Source organism: Meriones unguiculatus, chromosome 3 (genome assembly GCF_030254825.1).
Source record: "Meriones unguiculatus strain TT.TT164.6M chromosome 3, Bangor_MerUng_6.1, whole genome shotgun sequence".
In the NCBI taxonomy this organism is placed as follows: domain Eukaryota; kingdom Metazoa; phylum Chordata; class Mammalia; order Rodentia; family Muridae; genus Meriones; species Meriones unguiculatus.
The window spans coordinates 32,307,666-32,332,932 of record NC_083351.1 but is presented as its reverse complement, the minus strand read 5'-3'; the positions used below and the strand labels follow the sequence as shown (position 1 = coordinate 32,332,932).

Below are 25,267 nucleotides of genomic sequence, written 5' to 3'. Positions count from 1 at the left end.
AATAATGGGGTTTTTTGTTTGTTTGTTTGTTTTTATTGGTTGGTTGTTTAGTTTGTTTTTTGAGACAGGGTTTCTCTGTGTAACCATGGCTCGCTTTGTAGACCAGGCTGGCCTTAAACTCACAAAGATCCACCTGCCTCTGTCTCCCAAGTGCTGGGATTAAAGGCCTGTGCCACCACGCCCAACACAAATAATGATTCACTATACCAGAAATCAAGTCCTTAGACCCAGCAACCTATTGTCTTTATTATTTAAGGTGCGTGCGTGCGTGCATGTAAAAGTCAGAGGACAACTTGTAGGAGTTGATTCTCTCTACCATGTAGGTTCTGGGAATGGAATTCAAGCAGGCAGGTGAACTATCTCTGCAGCTCTTGTGTTGATACCATCAAAAAGGAAACAGCTTCCTGGGAACCAAAAAAGGCAAATTCATTTTGCACTGGAAGCACTCCAGAGCTCTGGCTAACTCAGTGCTCCTCTCTAAGAGTCACTCTGCACATTATTAATGTTGATCTTGTTCTTTGTAAGTGTCAGTCTAAGCCAATGCAATCATATTAAAGCAAGTTGAAGCTAACTTTGTGGAGATTCTTAACCGATAGAAAGTACAACTGTTACAATATATAGATGCTGTTCTTCTGAGTGACTAGGAACACAAGGTTTGCTTAAGAACTACTCTGTGATAAGAATGAATTCTGAATCTGCAGAGAGACTAGACTTGGTGACCCATGCCTTTAATTCCTGCATTTAGAAAGCTGAGGCAGGAAGATTGGCCACACTTGTTACTTACTCTGTCTTCTGACCTCTACAGACGCACATACAGGCAAAACACCCATACAAAATATAAATAAAGTAAATATTTTTTTAAAAGGTGTTTTAAACTATGTGCAGAAATATATGTCTCTGTCTGTAATCCCAGTAAAGGGGAAGCAGAAGCAGATGTCTTTCTGAAGCTCACTGGCTATCGAGCCTAGCTAAATCATTGAGCTCCAGGTTTAGTGAAAAACTCTCTCTCAAAAAGTAACATGGAGCCGGATGGTGGTGCCCACCTTTAATCTCAACACTCAGGAGGCAGACAGGTGGATCTCTGAGTTCGAGGCCAGTTTGGTTTACAGAGCGAGTTTGGGGACAGCCAGAGCTATGCAGAGAAGCCTTGTCCTGAAAAAAAAAAAAATGAGGTAGAAGGTGATAGAGGAAGATACTTGGCATCAGACCCTCACCTCTGTGCATGCATGTGTGCACCCAAGACACATGTGCATACATGCACACACACACAAAGTCTGCTTTTTCATGGGTTGTTGCCAGTGAAAAGTCAGGGCACTGTATTACATACTCCATGCATACTTGTGTAAGTATGTACACACATAGACAAACCACATAGCTGGGAATTGTGGAAGACTATTTTGTGACTTGACCAAAGGGAGGAATTCTCATATTCTTCCCATTCTTTGGCTCTTCCTAGAATGCAATAATTTCTGACCCAAAAAAATCCAGTGAGGTTTCTTATATTTGGCCACTCTTCCCTTCCAGGTCAATCACTTCTATCCGAAGTGAACTGATTCCATACCTAGTAAGAAAACAGTTTTCTTCAGCTTCCTCACAACAAAGGCAGGAAGACAAAGAAGAGGATCTAAAGAAAAAGGAGCTGAAGTCTTTAGGTGGGTATTTGGATTGGTGCAGTAAGATGGGTAGAGGTTAAAGGACCTTTGTGGACAATGGTGTCCCAAGATGCTCACCTTAAAACGGTTAGCATACAGGACAGAATAGGCTAGCTGACCTTACTCCCTCAACTCTGGATGCACTTAATTGGGCAAAGTCAGCTCCTGCCCTGCTCAGGGGCAGGCTGACCAAGCATCTGACCATTTGTTTGGTCTATAACCTGTTTGACTATGTTCCTCACTAGACCATTAGGCCTGCAAGTTCTCCTTATCACATCTCAGTTTCAGACTGGTCCTTCAGGAGTAGGCAGACCTACCATCTTCTGTCAATGAATGGAATGTCAGGAAGTATACAATACAACCAGAGGCCATCCAGACTGTCTCCATTACAGGATCTGGAGATGAAATCTCTCTGGTTTGCTCTCAAATTCCTATGTTCCTGCCCAGTCCTAGGCTCCTAGATGCTTTTATCAACAGGACAGGCAGCGACGGCAGACTCAGCAGCACAGCCCTAGCTTTGGCAGCTTTTGCCTCTGTGCCCTGAACAGACTCCTCAGTCTTAGTCTTCTTACCATGAAATGAAAGGCCTTTAAGATTGTTGTGGCTGAAATAGAGAAGGTGTTGAGCTCCAAACAATGTGGTGTACCCTGGTTCAGCATCCTGCTGTTGTAGGGAGGCCAGGCACTAAAGCCTGCATGCATGCTGTGTACTTTCATGATGTACAGGGTCATCATTTTATTTTTCTTAGTTATACTTTATTATTGCTTTTATTATTGCTTTTGTTAGGGATTTTGATGTGTTGTTGTTGTTGTTGTTGTTACTGTTTTGAGACAGGGTCTTACCGTGCAACCTTGGCCGGCCCAAACTCATAGAGACCTACCTGCCTCTGGCTTTGTGTGCTAGGATTAAAGGTGGGTACTACCATGCCCAGCCAAACTTGTTTTTAGACCTCTTCTCACACATTACTATAATACTAAAATATGTTTATGATGTCTACAACATTTCAACTATGAAAATGCACTGCCTTTTTAAATTGATTTAGTATTTTCAGTTGTAATGGGATTTCCCCAGGGTCCAAGCTCATTGATGAGTTTCAAGGGAAGAAGTATTAACTATACTTGCTCTAAGACTTGGCTGTGTCTCAGCCAGGAGTAAGAGGAAGGGGGACCTCTGTGAGTTTCAGGCCGTCCAGCACTACATATGGAGACTGTGTCTAAAACAAAACAACAACAACAAAATGGGACCCATTCTATGTCCTATATGCCACCTTCCTTTTTTTTACTTACTCTGGGTGTTTACTCTGAAGATATTTACAGTTTTATAAAGGAAGATAGCACTCTGACCTTGGCTCCTTATGATGCCTGCTGGAATGCTTTTCGAGGAGACAAGTGGGAAGATTTGTCTGGATCACAAGTTCGCTGCTATGTCCACATCATGAAGGAAGGACTCTGCTCTCGAGTGAACACGCTGGGACTCTACATGGAAGCCAACAGACAGGTAAGAAGGTGGACTCAGGGACTTTCTGCCCACAGAACATAGCAGGTGTTCTGTCTTAAGCTCCCTTCAGTGTGGACTGGTTATAAATCCAGGGAAATCCCAAGCCAGAGAGCTATAAGAAAACACAGTGTGTCCCACGTTAACTCAGGACTAGAGTCTCTTAGCTTAGGCTGAGGAAAACATCCTCTGTGCTGGCTAGGCCTGTGCAACAGATAGATCCACTAGGCCTGACTGTATGGATGAGGCTGAGTAACCAGGGCTGGCAAGGCCTCCTCAGCCAGCATGGGTACCACACACAGTGATTTGTGAAACTGACCAGTGTTGCCTATGCTGGAGAATCACAGATATATGTACTCTATTCCTTCCAAGTTGTTTAATAGCCAAATCCCCTATACCTTCAACCTGCCTTTCATTTCTCATCCTTAACAAGCGTAGTGTAAACTTCTCATTTTCTTTGGGAAGACATGGACTGTTTCTCTTGGTCAGTACTGACTGTAAGAATTTCTCCTACATTGTGCCTCTCCTCACATGGTACATGGCCACAGTAGTCCAGGAGGAAGCAGAAGAAACCAGAATGATTGTGAGCAGGATTCTTGGTATTATCCCATGCCCTGTTTGACCTCCTTTCCCATGAAGTGTTGGAATACCTAGGCCGCATGCAGTGAGGCCTCTTGGAAGCTGTTGAATACCCAATCCTGCCCTGGAGAAGCATAGCAGCTTCTCTCTCTCTCTTACCTGACACATCTGTGACTGAGAGCCCCATCCCTGACTGGGCATTGAGCTTTATCTTAAGTGTTTTTATACATTTTTCACATCTTTACTGACCAAACTTCTTTCCTCAAGGTACCCAAATTGCTGTCTGTTCTTTGTCCAGAGGAATCAATGATCCATCCATCAGCCCAGATTGCCAGCAAACACCTGGTAAGTGCTGTTATAAGCAGGTTACAGATGGGACCTCCTGAGGGCACTGGTTCCTAGACCCCATTAGCCCAAGGGAGATCCCATCTCTACCTTGGTTCTCGTGGAGTCTCACTCAAGAAGACTTCCTTAGGCTGGCAAGATACCTCAGTAGATGCTATGGTGCTGCTGAGCCTGGCAACCTGAGTTCAATCCCTAGAACTCCCATAGTGGAGGAAGAGAAATGACTCACAAACTCAAAACCTGGCTGAGCTACAAAACATGTGCATTGCTAGCCTGGAAAAGAGTAAGACCTTTCCTCAAAATTAAAAGTCGAAAGGGGGCTGGAGTGATGGCTTAGTAGAGCACATGCTCAGCATGTGTGAATCTGTGTTCAGTCTCCAATATCGCACAAAAATGAAGAAAGAGTTTCTGAAGCTAAATGTAGTGGCACACTCCTGCAGCCATGACATTCAGGAGGCTGAAGCAGGAGGACCATGAGTTCTAAGCCAGCCTGAGATACATTGCAAGTTGAAGCCAAGCTTGCAGTTTCATAGTAAGATCTTGTCTCCAAAAGTAATAAAAAGAAGAAAGAGCTAGGCATGGTGACACATTCCTTAATCCCAGAACTCAGGAGACAAAGGCAGATGGAGCTCCGTGGGTTTAAGTCCAGCCTGGTCTACATAGCAAGTTCCAAGCCATCCAGGGGTACATAGTGAGATCCTGCCCCTGTCCCTGCCCCAAGAAAGGAGGAAATAGAGGAAGAGACTTTCTGAAGCCTAGCAGAGCATTGCAGATCTATGATCGAAGCAGGAGGAGTCTGAGACAGGAGGATTGCAAGTTCTAATTCAGCCTAGGCTATCTAGTAAGACCTGCCTCAGAATAAAAAGGACAGACAGGGTTGGAGAGATGGCTCAGGGGTTAAGAGCACTGTCTGTTCTTCCGGAGGACCTGGGTTCAATTCCCAGCGACCACATGGGAGCTCACAACTGTAGCTCCAAAACCTGACACCTTCACACAGACACACGCACATAGAGGCTAAAAACCAATGCACATAAAATAAATAAATTAAAAAAAAAAAAAAGAGGACAAAGCCTTCCAGGGCAAGTGCTGACCCTACAAACGAGAGTCCATGTGCTGTTGGACTCAGAATAGGAGCTTCCAATCCCATCCTCTTTTTACTTTCCAGTTTGAGCAGTTTATTCAAGGGAGCACATCTGAAGGCTGTTGATGATAATGTAACATGTGTAAACTTGTTTTTGTCTGGTTGGTTGGTTTTGTTTCTTGAGCCAGGGTCTCACCATGTACCTCTGTGTCCTGGAACTCACTATGTAAACCAGGTTGGCTCTCAACTCACAGAGATCAGCCTCCTAAGTGCTGAGATTAAAGTTGTGGGACACCATGCCTGGCTTAAACTTGAAATCAGCTACTGGGGAGACCGAGGCTAGAGGATAAGAAGTTGGAGGCCAACCTGGGCTAAGTATACAAAGATGTAAGTGCGCACATACGTCTCATTTGTTCAACTTTCTTTTCCTTGTCAGAGGAGGACCTATGCTTCAGTGTTAGTTGGAGCTGGTATTGGGAAAGCTGTTTGATCCTTTGGGTCTTGAGAAATACTGCTAATCATCCCCCCTAAGTTATTTCTATGGAAAGAGCCCATTAGATACCAACTTAAAGGATGCGGGTGATTTGTATTTCGTTGAGATGGATGGACAAGGTTTTCTGTTTACTTTTTGCAGGTTGGAGCTGACAGCCTCATTGGGCCAGATACACACGTTGGGGAGAAGTCATCCATTAAGCGCTCAGTCATTGGCTCATCGTGTGTAATACGAGACAGAGTGACTGTTGCCAACTGCCTTCTTATGAACTCTGTCACCGTGGAAGAAGGGTATGTCCCCCTCTGGGCCTTCCTGAGGCAAGGCTTCTGGTACCCCTCGCTGCTTTGATGGAGCCACCCAGCCCAGGAAGGGTATGCTTTGGGGTCAGGGAGAAAGGGAAAGGGAAGGAAGAAGCTTGGTGCCTTTGGAGTTTGGTTTTGCTCTTAGAGTGTTGCTTTCACCGTCCCTCACACAGAGCACAGTGCTCCTATGAGAAGCTGCCTTCTCTTCCTTGAGGTCATGCTTCACAAAGATGACTACAATTGTGAGCCCTTCGCGGTGCTACGGTGACACAGCGCCAATGCCTGAGCGTCACTTTCCCTGTTAGTATCCCAGAGCCGCCTTGATGCAGAGGCATCCTAGGAGGAGTGGACATAAAAGCTGTATTGTGCTTTGAGGGCAAGCTTCTCTATACGTTTTGGCTTTAACTGAGGCTGGTGTAGAACTTATAGTCTGGCCTTTTACCCATGAGCATCCTGTTTCAGCCACAAATCCTACGATGATAGGGGCACAGTGCCATCCCCAGCTGAGAAATAGTTCAACTCTCAGGCACACCCATCCTTTTGACATAGTGACACAACATTGTCATCTACAAAGTTCATGCTCAGAGACCACAGTACTAGGGCTTGGGAAATGGCTCAGCAGGTAAGGACACTTGCTACACAAGCATGAGTGCCTGAGTTTGAACCCTCAGCACACACTTAAGAGCCAGGTGTGACTTTAACCCCAGGTGTGCCTTTAACCCCAGCACTAGGAAGAAGATGGATCCTGGGAACGCTATAGCCAGCTGCCTAGCTGAGACAATGTTTTGGGTTCAGCAAAAGACCTTGTTTCAAGGGAATAAGGCTGAGTGAAGTAGAACAGAACAGTCCCCATAATCTTCAAAACTTCCAACTCTGTTTTTAAAGTCTAAAGATGGGGCCTGGCGAGACGGCTCTGTGGTTAAGAGCACTCATTGCCCTTCCAGAGGACCCAGGTTTGGTTCCCAGCCTCCACATCTAGCAGTGCACAACTGCCCATAACTCCACCTTCAGAGGAGCAAATGCCCTTTGCTGGTCTCTGCAGGCATCCAAACACATGTGTGCATACTTACACACAAACATCCACATATGTAAAAATGAAAACTTAAAAGTACATAGTCCAGGATGACCAGGGATATAGTCGATTGAGTGCTTGCCTAGCATATATGCATAAGGCGTTGAGTTGAATTCTAGCACCACAAAAACTGAGCATGAAGCAGGATTGGGAATTCAGGATCATCTTCAGTTACATAGGGATTCAAAGCCAGCCTGGAATCCCTCAAAACAACAAAAGATAAACCTCTACAGCCAAGTGTGGTGGTGTATACCTTTAATCCCAGCACTTGGGAGGCCGAGGCAGGCAGATCTCTGTGAATTTGAGACCAGGCTGGTCTACAGACTGTTACACAAAGAAGCCATGTCTCTAAAAACCAAATAAAGACACATAGAGTCTCAAAAAGCCAAAAAAATAAACCTTTGCAGGAACTGTATTTAAAAAACAATAAAAGCATTGTTCCTCAGCAGCATACCAACACACTCCTGTAATTCCAGGACTTCAGGATGCCAGGCACAAGAGGATTTCAAATTTGAGGCTAGCCTGGGTTATATATGATAAATTTAAGGCCAGCATAAGATGCATAGCAAGACCTTGTCTCAAAAAAAGAGAGAGAGAGAGAAAGAAAGCATCAGCAACAGCGGCCACCTCTACCGCCTCCAGGTGTAATGTAACACCTTTAATCTCAGCACTTAGGAAGCAGAGGCAGGTGGACCTCTTTGAGTCAGAGACCATCAGTCTATACAGTGAATTTCAGGACAGCCAAGTCTATGTAGAAAGACCTTGTCTTCTGCTGGAGGGGGGAGAAAAGAAAGCTTAAGAGACATAGTGTGTAGCCCTGGCTGGCTTAGAACTCACCACTACACTAGGCTGGCCCAGAACTCACAGAGATCCACCTGCCTTTGTCTCTTCTGGGATCAAAGATATAATATGCCATCATGCCCAGCAAAGCAGTTTTTTGTTTTATTAAAGACAGAGTTTCTCTTTGTAGCCCTAGCTATCCTGGAACTCCCTTTGTAGACCAGGCTGGCCCAGTGATCCACCTGCCTCTGCCTCCCTGAGTGTTGGGACTAAAGGCATGTGCCACCGCACCTGGATTGCCAAAACAAATCACTGGGCTGGCTCAGTATAGTAGTAAATTCTCAGCATTGGAGAGGCAAAGGATTCATAGTTAGAAGCCAGCCTGAGCTGCATTGTGTCCAAAGAATGAGATGGAGAGGTAGGGGAAAACAAGATAACCCCATTGGCCTGAATTTGTGGAGAAAGTTCAGTTGAGTGTTTGTTTATCTTGAAATGGGGCCAGCTGGCCTTGAATCCCAGGTTCAACAATCATTCAATTCCCCAAATAATCCTTTTCTACCACACCCCCCTCCTAACAAAACACTGGAGAAAACAGTTAATTTTACATTTCAGACAGAGTGACTAATTGAGCTGGGAATCTTAGTAAAGTGCTTCCCTTCCCAGTAGGAGGAGCCAAGTCTGATCCCCAAAGCCTGCATTAGAAAAGAAAGGGGGGCTAGAGAGATTGCTTGGCACTTAAGAGCACTGGTTACTCTTCAGAGGACCCCAGTTTGAATCCTAGCACCCACATGACAGTGAGGCAGGTGAATGTCTCTGAGTTTGAGACTAGCCTGGTCTACATAGCAATTTCCAGGCCAGCTAAGGTTATATAGTAAGACCCTGTTTAAAAAAAAAAAAGAGAGAGAGAAAGAAAGAAAGAAAGAAAGAAAGAAAGAAAGAAAGAAAGAAAGAAAGAAAGAAAGAAAGAAAGAAAGAAAGAAAGAAAGAAAGAAAAAGAAAAGAAGTAGAACAAGTGCATGCTTGTGTATAATCTCAGCACTTTGATGGCTGAGGCAGAAGAATCATTGTATTCAGAGCCAATCCAAGCTAGAAGGGAGGTAAATCCTATCTCAAAGGAAAAAAAGTGATTGGAGCACACAGGACTAAGACCAGGAAGGCCATGAGCGACTACCCAGTCCTGCAAATTAGCATCTGGTGATAAGATCAGCTATTTTACACCCCATATGAACTTCTCCCTATTATTTTGGGGTCACTTAGTTTTAATTACTTAGGATCAACTTGAAAATGGTAATGTGAATTTTGTTTGCCTTTCTGTTGTTATGTCTGGACTGAATGCCAAAGTAGTCCCTAAGTTTGTGTAGAAGGAACTTTCTCATATTCAAGGTGTGCTTGTGCAGTTATGGGCTGTAAAGACCTTGTGGGCCATGGGTTGGATACCTGCCCACAGTCCTCAGGGCTTGAGAAATGCAATGGGACCACCTTCAGGAAGGTATAACAAAGCTTTCCTGAGACAGTTCCTGCCTGTCTTTCTGTTTTCTGCTACTTTCTATGACAGCTAATGTTCAGGAATTAAAAGTCCAGTCAAGGGCTAAGGAGATGGTACAGTAGGTAAAATGTTTGCTGTGCAAGCCTGCGGACCTAAGTTCAGATCCTCAGAACCCATGTAAAGAAGCCATGACGGCCGGTACCTGTCTTAATCCCAGTGTTCCTTCAGCAAGATTCAAAGCAGAGAAAAAAATTCACAGAAACTCATAAGACCAGCTTGGTATCAGCAAAGAACCACAGGAGACCCTGTCTAGAAGATAGATGGCAAGGGCTGATATCCATGCTGTCCTCTGACCTCCACACAGCATGTCCCCACTTCTTCTGCACAGATGTACACACAAACACTCAAAGGGGAGAAAAATGGAAGGAACTGGAGAAATGTTACACACACACACACACACACACACACACACAAAACAATAAGTAGATAAATAAATAAAGATGTAATCGTTGTTTTAAAAGTCAGTCAAAAATTAGTATCAGGGTTGGAGAAATGGCTTAGCCATTTAAGAGCACTGGCTGTTCTTCCAGAGGTCCTGAGTTCAATTCCTAGCAACCACATGGTGGTTTACAACTATCTACGATAGGATCTGATGCCCCCTTCTGGTGTGCAGGTGCACATGCACTCATATACACACTATAAATTAATCTTTACAGAAAAACCTTGAATGGCAAGGCTTAGCTTGTTGTCTGTCTCTTGAGTCCCCTGAGCCACATCTGTTTTGCCCTCAGTCTGGGATAAATGGCATCAGAGCAATCTCCAGTCCTCTGAAAGAGCAGATATGCCCTTAGTTGTTGAGCCATCTCTAACCTGGTTTGGTGTTGTTTACTGATGTGTATAGCAAAGGTGGCCTTAGAGTCTAGTAGAGAGTGTCTGAGCCCCTTGAGCTGAAATTACACATGGTTGTGAACCACCATTTGGATGTTGGAAACATAACTTAGATCCTCTGCAATAGTAGTATGAGCTCTTACCCTCTGAGTCATCTCTCTGGCCCCTTGTCTTCTCTTTTTACTTTTTATTTTAAGACAGGGTCTGGAAAAGTTGCTTACGCTGGCCTTGACTGGTTCTGTAGCTCAGGCAGGCCTCAAATTTGGTCTTTTAAAGAGATCTTCCTGCTTCAGCCTCCCAAGTAGCTGGGATTATGGGCCTATACTACTAGGCCCAGCTTCCAGTCCCCTTCTTCAGGTCATTCCAAACTCTTTAATATTGCATTTATTGTTTGTTTATAGACAGTGTCCCACTGTATAGCCCAATCTGACTTACAACTCAATTTTTAGCTATAGATGACCTCGAACTTCTGATTCTCCTTCCTTCACCCCCCACATACTGAGATTACAGGTATAAGACACCATGCTCAGTTTAAGGTGAACCTCCTTAAAATTAAGTGTATGAAGTACAATAAGCTTAGGCTTGTTTGACTAGCAGTCCCTCTTGGCTTTTCTCAGTGCTGGGCATGAAGCTCAATGGTACAATAATTTCTCAATATGTGCAAGTTTCTGGTTCAGTCTCCATCATCAGAAAGGAAAGAAAAGACAAGAAGGCTGCCCTTCTAAAAAATGATGAGGCCAGGTGTGATGGTGCACACCTTTAATCCCAGCACTCAGGAGGCATATGCAGGTGGATCTCTGTGAGTTTGAGGCCAAGTGCCTCAGTGCCAAGCCGAGAGCTTAAGTTCTGTCTGATATATATGAATTTCTGTCTCCAAAAGAAAGAAAGAAAAAGAAAATGTTTGCTTTTGTGTGTTTGTGTATGTGTGTGTATGTATGAGAGAGAGATTGAGATTATAGGCATACACCTTCAAACCTGCTTTATGTGATGCCAGGGATCAAGTCCAAGACACTGCGCCAAATACGATCCCTGCCTGTTATCCAGGATTTGTGTCAGGTAGCTCACAAGCACCTGTAACTCCAGTTGCAGGGAATATGACACCCTCTTCTGCCCTCCTCAGGTACTTGCTCTTGTGAGTGCACACACACATACACATAAATAAAAATAAGATACATCTCTAAAGTAAAAAAGCTAGTCATAGCATAGCACACCTAAAATTCCAGTCTGGAGAAATGCAAACAGGAGGGATCCCTGGGGCTTGCTGACCGGCTTGTTTGGCAGAGTTGTAAAGATCCAGGTTCAAATAGAGATCCTGCCTCATAAGCCCTTCTTCATAAGAAGGGCTAGTAAGATGGCTCAGCAGATGGAGGTGCTTACTGCCAAGTTTGGTGAACTGAACTTGGCTCCCCAGAACCCATAGTAAAGGCAGAGAGCCAACTCTTCTGACCTACACACACTATGGCACACACACACTAAATAAATAAGTGTGTAATAATAAGATGGGGAATAATTGAAGAAGAAACCTGACTTAGCCACAGCCCCCAAAAGTGCACGCTCACCTGTACGCTTTCTGTGAGCGAGCACAAGCATACACACAGATGTGTGCACGTTGTGCATGCACACATGTGCATACGAGAAACATAAGACTTTCTCAGAGTCTTCATTTTTGTTTAAAATGTGAGCCCAAGAAGTAAGGACCAAGACTCCATTAACCTTAGCCATCACTGAGTGGCTTCTCAGAGAACACTGAAGAGTCTCCAGTGCCAAGCCAAGAGCTCATACTAGAATGCAGAAACTGGTGCCAGCCAGTTCCTCCCTGGGGTTCAAGGAACTCACCTTTCCTCCTTAGGTGCCCAGTGGGAAGCTGCAGTTCTTGCTGAGAACTGGCAACTTAAGAGAGGCTGATATGGTCCTACCTCTCCATCTCCTCTAGCATGAGCAAATAATGAAAACCCCTCATCTCTGGACTGACGCAGTGGTACAGCTTATGTGTAATGGTCATAGGCTGTTTGTGGGAGTTCATGGCCATAATCTCAACATTCAGGAGGCAGAGGCAAGAGGACTGCCTCAAGGGGTAAAGTAAGCCTGGGATACACCATGAGTTCAAGGCCAGCCTGGACTACAGGTATGAGACCCCTGTCTCAAAAAATAAGAAACAGATAGGTGGGTATGTTATCACATACCTGTAATCCCAGCACTCTGGGCGGCAGAGGCAGGCAGATCTCTGAGTGTTCAAGGCCAGCCTGGTCTACATATTGAGTCCAGGACAGCCAAGGCTAAACAGAGAAACCCTGTCTCAAAAAAACAAAAATTATAAGAAGAAGAAACAGGGCTAGAGATGGCTCAGTAGTTAAAAGTACTGGCTTTCTTCCAGAAGATCTAGGTTCAAATCCCAGCACCCACATGGCAGCTCACAGCTGTCTGTAACTTCAGTTCCAGAGGATCTGACACCCTCACACAGACATACATGCAGTTACAACACCAATGTGCATAAAATAAAAATAAGTAATTTAAGGAATAGAAAGAAAAAGCCAGGTAAGCTATTGTATGTCTTAATCTCAACAGTTGTGAGGCAAAAGCAGGCAGATCTGTGAGTTTGAGGCCAGCAAAAAAAAAAAGGAAAAGAAAGAAAAAATTCATTAGGCCCTGGTTTCAAGCTCCAATACCAAAGATATATAAAATATATAATGTATTCTGATATATAAAATACGCTTATAAATATATGTGTGTTACAGTACTAGGGTGACCCCAAGACATACTCTCTGCACTGGGGCACACTCCAGCCCTTGGTGCTTTGGGGGATTGTTTTGTTTCATAGATTTTTCTTTGTTTTAAGAAAGTTTCACTATGTAGTCCTAGCTGGCCTTGAACTTGCAAGAGATCTGTCTTCCTTTGCCTCCCCAGTGCTGGGGTTAAAGGCAATTGTGAGAACTCTAATGAAAGTGAGGACAGTGAGACAAATGGTCAGAAAAAAGCTTAATACCCAGTGTTGACCTCGGAGTCTTCATAGAGCCCCTGAGCGGAAGCTTCTGGCGTCTCTCAGTCGACCTGCTCTCTCGGTCATGTCGGCAGTCTACAGTGATCATCTGTATCTTACAACATGTTACATATAAGCAAGGTAGGGGATCAATAAAGGAAGCTCCTGAAGACCCTGTGTAGAACCACTAAACAAAAGGAAAAGCCGGCTCTGGGTTTCCTAGGAAATCAGACCTCAGGCATCCCAGCTGCTCCCCTCCAGTTACTGTTCCCACCCATGTCCAGACTCCAGCGGAGCTGGTTAGTGGTCTTTAATTATGTCTTTGTCAACGAAAGAAACAGCCCTCACCTCAAAGGAATAGGATGGGGCTTATTCTGGAGCCAAATAGGAGCGGCCCTGGCCCGGGAACGTAGACCTAGGTCTCCCCAAATAAACATGTTCCAGTAAGGTTACAATTTTGTGAACGTTCTATAGTAACAGAACAAAGAAAGGCATGAATCAAAACACTTTCCCAATATGTTAATGGCTACATGGGGTAGGCAGGCTACAGCAAGACTTGGAGAACTCTGCTCTGCCTTACATGCTGCCCGACACCGTCCTTCGCCCTTCACTGGAAGCTCAGGCTTGTTAGGTTAATGCCTTCCGAAGGTTTTTATCTGTTGGTCACAGGATGTTAGACTCAACACAGTGGTGGGCAAGAACTGAAGATAGCCCAGAATAACCTGTAATTGGGCTCTGGACCTACAACATTCCAAACTGTTCACATCACTGAGGTTCTGATCAGTCAGCGTTTGCAGACACGGCTTCTTTCCAGGAATCCTCATCCACAGTTTCTTGCATCCCATTGGCTGTTTCTTGTCTGCCCATTGACTGACTGCCCACTGGCTGTTGTTTGCCTGCTGACTGTCTACCACTGTTTTTCCACCTTTTGCCTGGCTTCAGAGCATGCTTTTAGGATCTTAACCACTGACGGGAAGTATACATTGATACTACCTTCAGACATCGGACTTTGCTTTAGCTAAGTGAAGATCTGTTCTGTCTCTAGAGCACATGAATATAAGGCATTCTATACCTTCCTTATTACATTCTAAAGGGAAATTTTCCCCAAGGAGCTGGAACTATCGTAACCACTGACTGTTATGTGTTGCAATTTGGACAAGTTGCAAAGTTCTGGATTGTACCTTGTGGAACACCCACAGTATGAATCCTGAGACTGCCAAAAAGCAAGCTAATACTTGTCCCATTCGTACCACCCACGATGCTTCAGCCTTCTAGAATAGGCTCTAACCTCCCTAGGAATGGAGATAGCATAGATAACCTGTTTCCTATTTGACTCTGGTCTGAAGCACACTCTCTGCATGCCGACACGGCACCTTGTGCTTTGTGTGCCCTTTCGTGCTCACGACGATTTGTCTGTAGACTGTTCTGAATGTTGGCGACACGTCAAAGTCCCATCACCTTCAGTAGATGGGTTGCATCCCTAGGCTTCTGGGTTGTGCCAGGAACTGGATGCTCTGTAGCTGAATCCTGCCAACACCTTGTCTGTGGCATCAGAAAGTCCTTATGGGTGTGGCCATTCTCATTGAAAGTTTAATCTCCTATGAATAAGGCAGCTTTAGTAATATACCTCTGGGCATGGCCCAAGCCTCTAATCCCAGCCCCTGGGAGGCAGAGGCAGCCTGGTCTTCAAAATGACTTCCAGGACAGCCCAGGACTGTTACAAAATGAAGCCCTGTCTTGGGGCGGGGGAGACAATGTGGGTAGTATCAAAACAGAACTGGATTTAAAAATGTTGTTTACCAATTACATGGTTTGGGATAAATGGTTTAAATTCTCTAAATCTGTTATTTTGTCTGTAAAATGTGAGTGCTATTTTTACTGCATTAGATAAAAATGGTATTCAGAAAATCACCTAAAAGGTTGTTCTCTATTTAAATACATAAGGTTCTCATCCTGGACCTACTAAAAAAGATTGCTAAAGGCCAAGATAAAAGATGTTCTTTTATGTTGATTTTTTTTATTAGTATGCGTGTGTGTGTGTGTGTGTGTGTGTGTGTGTGTGTGTGTGACAAGGGTAGGGTTGGGGTGGGGACATATATTATGGCACATAAATGTCAGAGGACAACTTTCTGGAACCAGCTCTTCCCTTTCACTTTCACATTGGTTCTGGGAATTGAACTCAGGTCTCCAGGTTTATACAGCAAGTGTCTTTACCCACTGAACCACATCAGTGGCCCTGCCCAGGTGATTTTTTAGATGAAACAGCTAGATTTGTAAAAATTCATTGTTGTAATATATGGAGTGTTTAGCATATATGTGTAATAAATATTAGTGATGGTTTTCAAAAATACCTTTTCTGCCAGGCATGGTAGGCACTCCTTTGATACCAGCGCTTGGTGGATCTCTGAGTTTGAGGCCAGCCTGGTCTACCATAGTGAATTCTGGGACAGCCAGGGCTATATAGAGAGACCCTGTCTCAAATGTAAAAAAAAAAAAAATCCTTTTCTGGCTGGTGAGATGGCTCAGCAGGTAAAAACGCTGTGTGCAAACCTGAGGGTCTGAGTTGGGTCCCTGGAACCCACACATGATAATCTCTTTAAAACTATTCTCCCCAATAGTCCTTTGGAGACAGAGAGGTGGTTTCTAAACACACAGAGTAAGAGCCAGTGCTGCCTTTGAGTATTTAGTGAAGGACAGCATCATTTGGAACAACGCAGTCTTTCTGGAATAGAGCTTTTTGTTTGTTTGGTTTGAGGGGAAGGTGATAGTGCTAGGATTGAACCCACGGGTTTCCACATGCTAAGCAAGTGCTCTACAACTCAGTAATAATGTCCAGACTACCCCTTCTTCTTTATTTTGATACAGGGTCTCACTAAGTTGTCCAGACAGGACTTGATTTCGCTGTATAGCTGAAAAAGGCCCTGAACATATAGACTTCCTGTTTTAGCCTTCTGAGTAGCTGGGATAACAGTCCTGAGCCACCATCCTTGGCATGAGCTGAGCTGGTTTTTAAAATATCCGTTTTTTTTTGCTAGGGATGTACTTCAGTGACAGAGTACTTGTCTACCATTTATGAGGCCCAAGGTTCAAAACCCAGCAATACCAACACACACACACACAATCTATATAAAGAGCCAGCAAGACAGCTGTCTTCTCTCACCAAGCCTGGTGACCTCCATATGGTCCCTCCCAAACAAAACTGGAAAATAGTAGTGAATTGAAGACAAATAATTAGCCAGGTGAGGGGGGGGCACACACCTATAATTCTAGCACTCATGAGGCAGAGGCAGGCAGATCTCCAAGTCTACAGAGCCAGTTCCAGGACAGTCAGAGCTACACAGAGAAACTCTGTCTTGAAAAAAAAAAAAACAAAAAAAACAAAAAACCCACAGACCAAAACAAAACCCTGAAAACAAATCATTAAAATGTGTACACACACATTTCTCCCCTCTCATCCGTGAATGAATGCCGTTTTTGTTAAGGAGAGTCTGGTAACAGCTGTAGGAGGCCATTGTTGCCATAGTTATCAGAACGATTCTTAATTTCTGCGCCTCAGTGACACTGTCTTATGATCCTAGATGAGAGGTCTTGATGGGTGAGCCTATAGACCAGCCTCAGATTCCACCTCTACATCAAGGAGAATCTGAATGGAATTTATACCCCAAGATCCCAGGTACCTAGAGAATTAAAGTCAAGCTAGGAGCATGGCATAGTAGCACACCCCTTTAATCCTCATGCTTGAGAAGCAGAGGCGCGTGATCTCGAGAGTTCGAGGCCACTACATAGTCACTTCCAGGACAATCAGAGCTATCGAGCCCTGTCTCAAACATATATATATACATAACATATATATATACATATATATGCATACTAAGTGTAGCAGTATATGCCTGTAATCCCAACATTTGGGTGTGTAGGGTGGGAAAATCATTAGTTCCAGGCCAGCCTGGAATATATAGCAGGACCTTGTCTCAGAATAAAAAGAATTTGGGCCAACAAGACAGCTAGTGATTAAAGGTGCATTCCATCAAACCTGACCAGATTTCTATACCCAGAACCCACATTGTAGAAAGAGAACCAACTCTCAAAAGCTGGCCTCTGACTTCTACACATACACTGTAGCGCATGTGTGCGCCCCCCCCCCATCTCATCTACCCACACACAGTCGAAATAAAAGCCTGTGAGCTTCCTGGCTTGGGTTAGTGATGAAGCCCTGGGTTCTCTAACGTGGCTACTGTGTTGGCTGCTGTGTTACAGGAGCAGCATACAGGGCAGCGTCATCTGCAACAATGCTGTGATCGAGAAGGGCGCAGACATCAAGGACTGTTTGATTGGAAGTGGTCAGAGGATTGAAGCCAAAGGTAAGCAACACCCAAAATTAAGATCATGGAAGCCTTTGTTTGTTTATTTGTTTGTTTGTTTGAGACAGGGTTTCTCTCTGTAGCATTAGCTATCCTGGGATCCCTTTGTAGATTAAGCTGGCCTTGAACTCACAGGGATCTGACTGCCTCTGCCTCCCTCGGGCCAGGATTAAAGGCATACACCACTACCGCCCAGCTCTTGGAAGCCATTTTTATCTATCACATTAGCACAGATAATGTTTAGTGAGCAGGTTGTAACAAGCTCATGTTTATACTGCAAGTGAAAACAAATTTATAGTCATCTTTGGAAAGCAGCTGATATAGTTATCAAATCTTTAAAAACTTTGATTTGGTCTTATTTCTAGAAATATAGCTTATGAATAAATTTGCTCATGTATGAGTATAACCACACTGTCAAAAAATGAAACTACAATAATAGATATTGTCCAGATTCACAGCAGTACTTTTAAATTTGCTTTTGGACATGATAGAGGTAGCCAGTAATGGCAGCATAGGTTCTGGGATGTGCTGGGTGGGGCTCCTAGAGACCATGATCACTCTTCTGACTTGTTCTGTGTATGTGTTGTTTGGTTTGGGGAGGAGGGGTTGATTTTGGAATTTTTTTTTTTTTTTTGGAGTTTTTTGTCATTGTTGTTTGGAGGGGTTGTTTTGTGGTTGTTTCTGTTTGTTTGTTGTTTGTCAAGACAGGGCTTTTCTGTGAACAGCTGTCCTGAAACTCATCCTGTAGACCAGCCTGGCCTCTTCCTCCCGAGTGCTAGTATTAAAGACATACACCACCACTGCCCAGCGTGTTGTTTGTTTTAAGCAGAGCAAACATACGTTTGTTACAGAAAAGCAAGGAAGAGCTAAGAGGAAGAGGAAGTCCCAGGGGAGGACTCCTGACCTGGTTTTTAAGGACGGTGGTCCCCTAGATTTAACCTGGGAAGGCATAACCTGGAGAGCCAGTCTCAGCTGCTTAGAGGTGTGGCTTTAAGCTGTGCTTTTAGCATATTGTGCTATACAGCCTGTAAAAACAACTGGTAGAAAGCATAACATCTGTGCCACTGTTACACCATATTCATATCTTGCTATTCTAGAAGTCATTGTAGTTCACAAGACTCACAACTATGTAAGGCTGTTGGTGAGTGTTTTTCCCTAGCAGCCTACAAAGCACCTTCTAGTACTATGATAGCTAGCCATCAGGGAGAAACAATAACAACTTGATTTTTCCATGTACTATGACCAAAATGTATAGTGTTTCAGCAGCAGCAGCAGGGTCTTACGGCCAAGTTCTGGTAAGCAACCAAGAGCAATAGCAAATAGACTGATTTGTTGTTGTTTTTTTTTTATAGTCACTTCCTGTTATGCTTATGCTTTTTTCCAATCTTTTATTTATTTATTTTTATTTTACTTGTGTTAATATGAAGGTATCAGAACCCTTGGAACTAGGGTTACAGACAATTGTGAGCTGCCATGTGGGTGCTGGGAATTGAACTTGGGTCCTTGGGAAGAACAGACAATGCTCTTAACCACTGAGCCATCTCTCCAGCCCCCAAATAGACTGTTTTTATTTGTTTGTTTGTATCTGGGTATACTGACACATGCTTTAATTCCAGCATTCAGGAGGTAGGCAGATCTCTGTGATTTGAAAGTTAGTCTGATCATATAGTGAATGTTAAGCCACCCAAGGCTACAACATGGTGAAATCCTGTCTCCAAAGGTAAAATAAAATAGGTGCCAGAGAGATGGCTCTGCAGTTTAACACTTGCCATTCTTGTGGAGGACCTAAATTCAGTTCCCAGCATCTACATGGCAGTTCACAACTGCCTATAATTCTTCTACATATGTGTGCTTCTTCCATACATATGGATAGAAGCAACAACAGGGAGATTAGGAATGCAGGGCCATTTTCCTCTACTAATGTGTTCTAGATCAGCCTAAACTACAAAATAAAATAACAAATAAGTTCCTATCATTATAGTACTCGAAACCTGTTACTTAGAGGGGCTAAAGAGATGGTTCAGTGAGTAAAATACTTTCTGTACAAGTATTAGAACCTGAGTCCAAATCCCCAGCACCCATGTAAATGCTGAGCATGATGGCAAGCATTAGTAATGCCAGCACTGTGGGGGCAGAAACAGGCAGATCCCTAGATTTGTTGGCTAGCCAGTTTAGCTCAGAAGGCTAGATGCAAGTTCAATGAGAGACCCTGTCTTAAAAAATAAGTTGGAAGCTGGGAGCGGTGGCACACTCAGCTCTTGAGAGAGGCTAGCCAGAGAAGCACAGTGAGACCGTTGGTAAAATGAAATAAAATTAAATTAAAATAACAATAATAATAAGGTGGCACCTGACCCAGCCTCTCTTTTCCAGCACTACTAACAGAGCACTCCTCAGCTTCTTTCTGACAGCACTGGCCTCACACATACTATATACCATGTCATTGAGCTGCACCACCTCCACCCCTACCCCTTACCCCGGCCCAGAGGCCCTTGCAACATCTGATTCTTCTTACTCCAGCTGAGCACTCTCAGGTTCTGGCAAGCATCCTGGCAGCCAGGTTTGAGCTCCTGCTTAAGCAGTAGATGGGCCACAGTAGACCATGAGAACCAGGAGACATCCGGATGCTTCATTGGTGTTTCTATGTACTACAGTGACAAAATGTGGACCTCTTTTCTGTTGAGCATAGTGATGAGTCACTTAGCCTCTAAAGTAGGCCTGGTAAACCCAAGGTCTTGATACATTTGACATTCGTCAAATCCTGGTTAGCAGGAATTCTTTATTCTTTCAGCAGTGTAGCCTTTCATTAGTAACATGAGAAATCTTTCTGTCACATTTTCCTTCAGTTACCATATTCCATTGTAGCCTGCCTTTTGGAATGGTTTCATTTATTTGTGTTCAGGTGTGTAAGTGAAGGTGTGTGCCACAGATCAAAGGACAACTTTCAGGAGTTGGTTCTGTTTGTGGTTTTTTTTGTTTTGTTTTGTTTTGTTTTTTGTTTTGTTTTGTTTTTTTTTTTTGTTTTTGTTTTGCCATACTGTGCACTCTAGGCTAGCTGGCCTGCAGCTTCCAGTTGATTCTGATTCTATTCCCATCTTGCTGTGAAAATGCTGGCATTACAGACAAGAACCACCACATCTGGCTTTTTACATGGATTCCAGGGGTCAAATTCAGGGGGTCAAATTCAGGTCGTCAAGCTTATGTGGGTTGCACCTGCTGATTAGTCTCTCCTCCCCACCCCACCCAGCCTTTTGAGATATTGACCTGATTCCAGTCCAGAGCTTCCCTGCCCCCATCTCACTTCATCTCATCATGTAAGGACTTCATCATTTCAGGAATAAACACCATAAGATATTTAGGGAGAGAGACCACATTCATATATTGTTATAATTATATTTTATTGTTAGTTGTTAGTCTTTGGGTCTGATTTGTAAATTTTATTATAAGTATGTATTTATAGAAAAAGAAGAGAAAAAACAAAACAAAACCAAGCTGGGTGGTAGTGACGTACATTTTTAATCCCAGCACTTGGGAGACAGAGGCAGGAGGATCTCTGAGTTTGAGGCCAACCTGATGTACAGAGAGAGTTCTAGGACAGCCAGAAAAAACAAAACACATAGTATATATAGGTAGGGTTGTCAGGGAAGTGCTGTTCATCTTAATGACCCGTTATACTCCATCCTCTTGCTATGTACGTTTCCACGAAGCCAGGTATTAGAGTAGTTCCATCTTTGTGTCGGAAGATGCGCTCTCGTGGGCCCTTTTGTTGAAGGGAACATTGTCATCTCTAGAAGCAGCTGGATTTGGAGTGATATCTTTTGCTTCCCATTTGCTGAAAACCTCTCTCTCTCTCTTTCTGCAGCTAAACGAATGAATGAGGTGATCGTGGGAAATGACCAGCTCATGGAGATCTGAATCCTGAACAAGTCTGACCCCTTCCTTTTGGCCCCAAAACTACAGATGTTGGCTGGCCCACCTGTTTGACTCTGTATTTATTTTTCAATAAAGAAGAATTTTCAGCCTGTAGATGTGGATGAAGTGCTCACCTAGCATGCATAAGGCCCTAGGTTCAAGCCCTGCTCTGAAACCAAAACAAAAAGAGAGACCCCCAAAGGCACATATGAAACAGTCTTGGGTTTGTGGCATGTGGGCTCCAGGTATGGAATAACAGTTATGTTTGTGGGTTGTATGGTAAGTCTACTGAGAACAACAGTATAGGGTAGACACAGTGGGCTAGGTTGACAGGCAGGAAACAGCTGTCCAGTGGCTTCCCTGAAGACTGCTCTCTGACTGGCCAACCCAGCCCAGTCTGTGAAGTACCTTCCTTCTGAGGCAGAGCCTAGAATCATGTACCTGTAACCCCAGCACACAGCAGTGGAGGCAGGAGGATCAGTAGACACTTAGGCATGGCAGCTCGTAGGGCCATATCTGAGTGGTAGCCCAGGACTTACTGTCTTCTGCTCCAGTGGCTCCATACAGATATCCAGCACCTGCCACTACCTTGTCCCACTCAGGAGATTCATTAAGTCTCTACCCCTTTTCTCCAACTTAGTTAATTCTTAAACCTTGAAGGTTCTTCAGAAAAACTGAAGGAAACCCCTGGTTTTCAGGCAAGCAAGAGCTATAATCTAAGATGGTGTTCTGAGGCAAGCCTAATCCATCTCTACCACATCCTGGGTGCCTGCTTAGACCGGTAAGGAAGAGCCGGGAACCAGTATTGTGGTTTGAGAGTCTTCCTGACTTTTCTCCAGATGTGTCCTTTTTGTCCTAATTATATAGGCACCCGTGTTCAGATAATTGAAGAATGAGGTTTCTCTGTTCACAGCCCTTTGGAGTCCTATCCCCCTCCAATTGCCACCCTGCTTCCAAACATAAGAACACTGCTCTTGTCTCCCTGCACTGCGTTTACAGCCTCCAGGGGTTTAGTGGAAGATGAAAGGGGCTCCTCGGGTAAGGTTCACCCCCAAGATTATCAAAGTAAAAGTTTCTCTTGATGTCCTCACTGTGGGTGGCAGTAATTATAACAGGATAGTTTGAAATACTGGTTTCTACATCGCTTCAGAGAACTCCAGGCTCTCAAGTTCACTTGGGTAATCGTGCCTGATCTTATGCTTGTCCCATTGAACTTGTGAGAGAGATGAGCATCCCTACCCTGGGGGAGACCCACCTCCAACGAGCCCTGAGAGCTCTGATTCTCCATTCCTCCCAGTGCTTAAGACTGGGCTCCTGGAAACTCACCTTCGTCAGACAGGAGCCTGATGTTCTAGCAGAAGTGGTTAAATCCATAGGAGTGAAGGAAAGAGCTGTGGTAGTGTCCAAGAACTAAAATTAAGTTGATGGGTTCTTTGCCAGGTATGAGACCAGTCTAGGCTACATGAAACCTGTCTCAAAAAAATTTTTTTAATTTAAAAAAAAAAAAAAAAGGCCAGGCATGGTGGCACACATCCTTTTTTTTTTTTTCCAGGATTTATTTATTTATTATTTATATAGCATTTTGCCTACACACCAGTAGAGGGCATCAGATCTCACAATAGACAGTTATGGCCTACCATGTGGTTGCTGGGAATTGAACTCAGGACCTTTGGAAGAACCTCTTAACCTCTGAGCCATCTCTCCAGCCCCTCCCCCCCTTTATTTTTTGGTGGCACACATCTTTAATTCCAGCATGTGGGAGGCAAACGCAGGCTGATCTCTGAGTTTGAGGACAGCCAGATTACATAGTAAGATCCTGTTTCAAAAAAATACTGTGGTTGTGGTTGTGGTGGTTGTTGTGTGGTGTCAAGTACTGGAGCCCTGGCTGGGGCAAGAAAACTGCTTGTGTAGTGGTCTTTAGTTCTAGCCAGATCATTGCCTCTCCTGTCCTGGAACAAGAGTTAGGTTGACGTTATTACTACTTTAGATTTTATTTGGGGCTGGACATCAGTTGCTCTCTTAGTGGTTGAGAGCACTGGCTGTTCTTCCAAAGGACTCAGGTTCAATTTCAAGCACCCACACGGGGATCTGAAGCCTTCTGGCCTCTGGGCATCAGATGTGCAAGTGATACACAAATAGAATGCCCACACATAAAAATAAATATTTTTTAGGATTTTGTTTTTAGTTCTTGTGTCTGTGTGTGCATGTGCCTGCAGAAATCAGAAGAGCGTTCAGGGACCCCTGGACCTGAAGTTACAAGCAGTGCTTATTCTGGGGTCCTCTGGAAGAGAGAGCACTCCTACCCACTGAGCCCTCTCTAGCTCCCGGGTTGACTGCTTTTCAAAGGTGCTTCCTTATTTACAGCTTCTGTCCCTTTCTCAGAGCTTCTGGCCCAGGCAATCAGAAGTCTCAGACCCCAAAGGGGGTAAAGCTAGATAGATGGGGAAAAGTAAGGTAGAGGCAGAGAGATGTGTAAACTGTTCTAGACACTCCTTCCTTCCCGTCCTTCCCTGCTTCACCCTCAGAGACTGAAGCAGAGGGAACTGTCTCCCCTGCCTTCCCAGGGCACGGAGACAGTCACACCCCCTGCACCAAGGGGAGGAGGAGCTGAGGAGTGCCTCAAGTATGAAGCCCAGCAGGGAGCAGCTCCCAGCTCAGGACACTGTTGCCATTGTCTTAGCAACTCTGGGATATCCACCGTGTTTTGTTTTTCTTCTCTGAGCTTTGTTTATCTACCAGTAGGCAGAAGCCATTTCCCTTTGGTAGCTGCAGATGTCTGCAAATGTAGTGTGTAGCGAGCATTGAATGTCCACCAGCCTGCCAGCCAGGAACACGGTGCTGATGGGAGTCTGTCCTGCTTTTCCCAGCCATTTTTGATAAAGAGAAATAAAGGAAGAACAGGCGAAGGCAACCTTCAGAGAGGCCTCAGAGAAGGTGCGAACATAAAAAAAAAAAAAAAAAATCAAATAAATAAGTAAACCTTCTGATGTCAGGCTTGGTGGTGCATACCTTTAATCCCAGCTCTCAGAAGGCAAAGGCAGGCAGATCTCTGAGCTTGAGGCTAGCCTGGTCTACAAAGAGAGCCCAGGACAGCCAAGGCTACACAGAGAAACCCTATTTGGAAAAAAAGAAAAAGGAAGAAAAGCAAAAGAGAGAGAGAGAGAGAAAGAAAGAGCCTCTGCAAGCTTGCCAGACCAGAAAACTGGGGCTGCTCATGCAGGAACCGCCTCTCAACACCTGCCTCCCAACAAGGCTTTAACTTATGCCAACATTACCCTACAAGTTCTTCCCCAGTGTGAGACTTGCAGGGAGTATGCCGGTTATCTACAGCCAGCCCTGCCCTTCAGGAGGTAGGTAAATGAAACTTTCATAGGTTACTTTCTAAGCAGTCCAGTGTGCTTTCAGTGCCCGTAATCCCAACACTTAAAAGCACAGGAGTTGCAGATCAGCTTGGGTAACATGGGAAGACCCCTTCTCAGCAGAAACAAAAACAAAACACTAAATAGCTAACTGTGTCCATGGGAAGGACCACCCAGATACAAGGTCTAGAATGCTCTGTGAGGCAGCTGACCCTGAGGGAAAGAGGCAGAAGCAGAACACATTGTATTGGAGGCCAGAATGACCTAGCCTTGACCTGAGCCACGTGGAAAATGATGAGTTGCCTGTTTGGTACCAGAAGTCTCTGCCCATGCTCATCTGACCCTGGTTGCAGCCTCTGGCAGCAGACTTGATACCTGCTATTGATCTGAAGCTGCCCAATGGGAAGATGAGCATGTAGCAGACATGGCAGCTACATCTGATAGGTCTCTTTATCCCACTATATTATGGTCATCATCTCTACCTAGCCT

At 44.4% G+C, this 25,267-nt stretch overlaps 1 protein-coding gene across 4 annotated transcripts in view; it reads left to right on the top strand.

Moving 5' to 3' along the window:
• Positions 1–21,533, top strand: part of Eif2b3 (eukaryotic translation initiation factor 2B subunit gamma) — a 65,881-nt gene extending 44,348 nt beyond the window's left edge. For all 4 annotated transcript variants that reach the window (XM_021633419.2, XM_060379757.1, XM_021633420.2 and 1 more), the window contains 6 exons: positions 1,525–1,652; positions 2,959–3,149; positions 3,993–4,070; positions 5,786–5,934; positions 17,407–17,510; positions 21,370–21,533. In XM_021633419.2, the coding sequence (XP_021489094.1) occupies positions 1,525–1,652; positions 2,959–3,149; positions 3,993–4,070; positions 5,786–5,934; positions 17,407–17,510; positions 21,370–21,422 (703 nt within the window). In that variant the 3' untranslated portion in view covers positions 21,423–21,533. The remainder of the gene's footprint in view (positions 1–1,524; positions 1,653–2,958; positions 3,150–3,992; positions 4,071–5,785; positions 5,935–17,406; positions 17,511–21,369) is intronic.
• Positions 21,534–25,267: the final 3,734 nt, after the last annotated feature.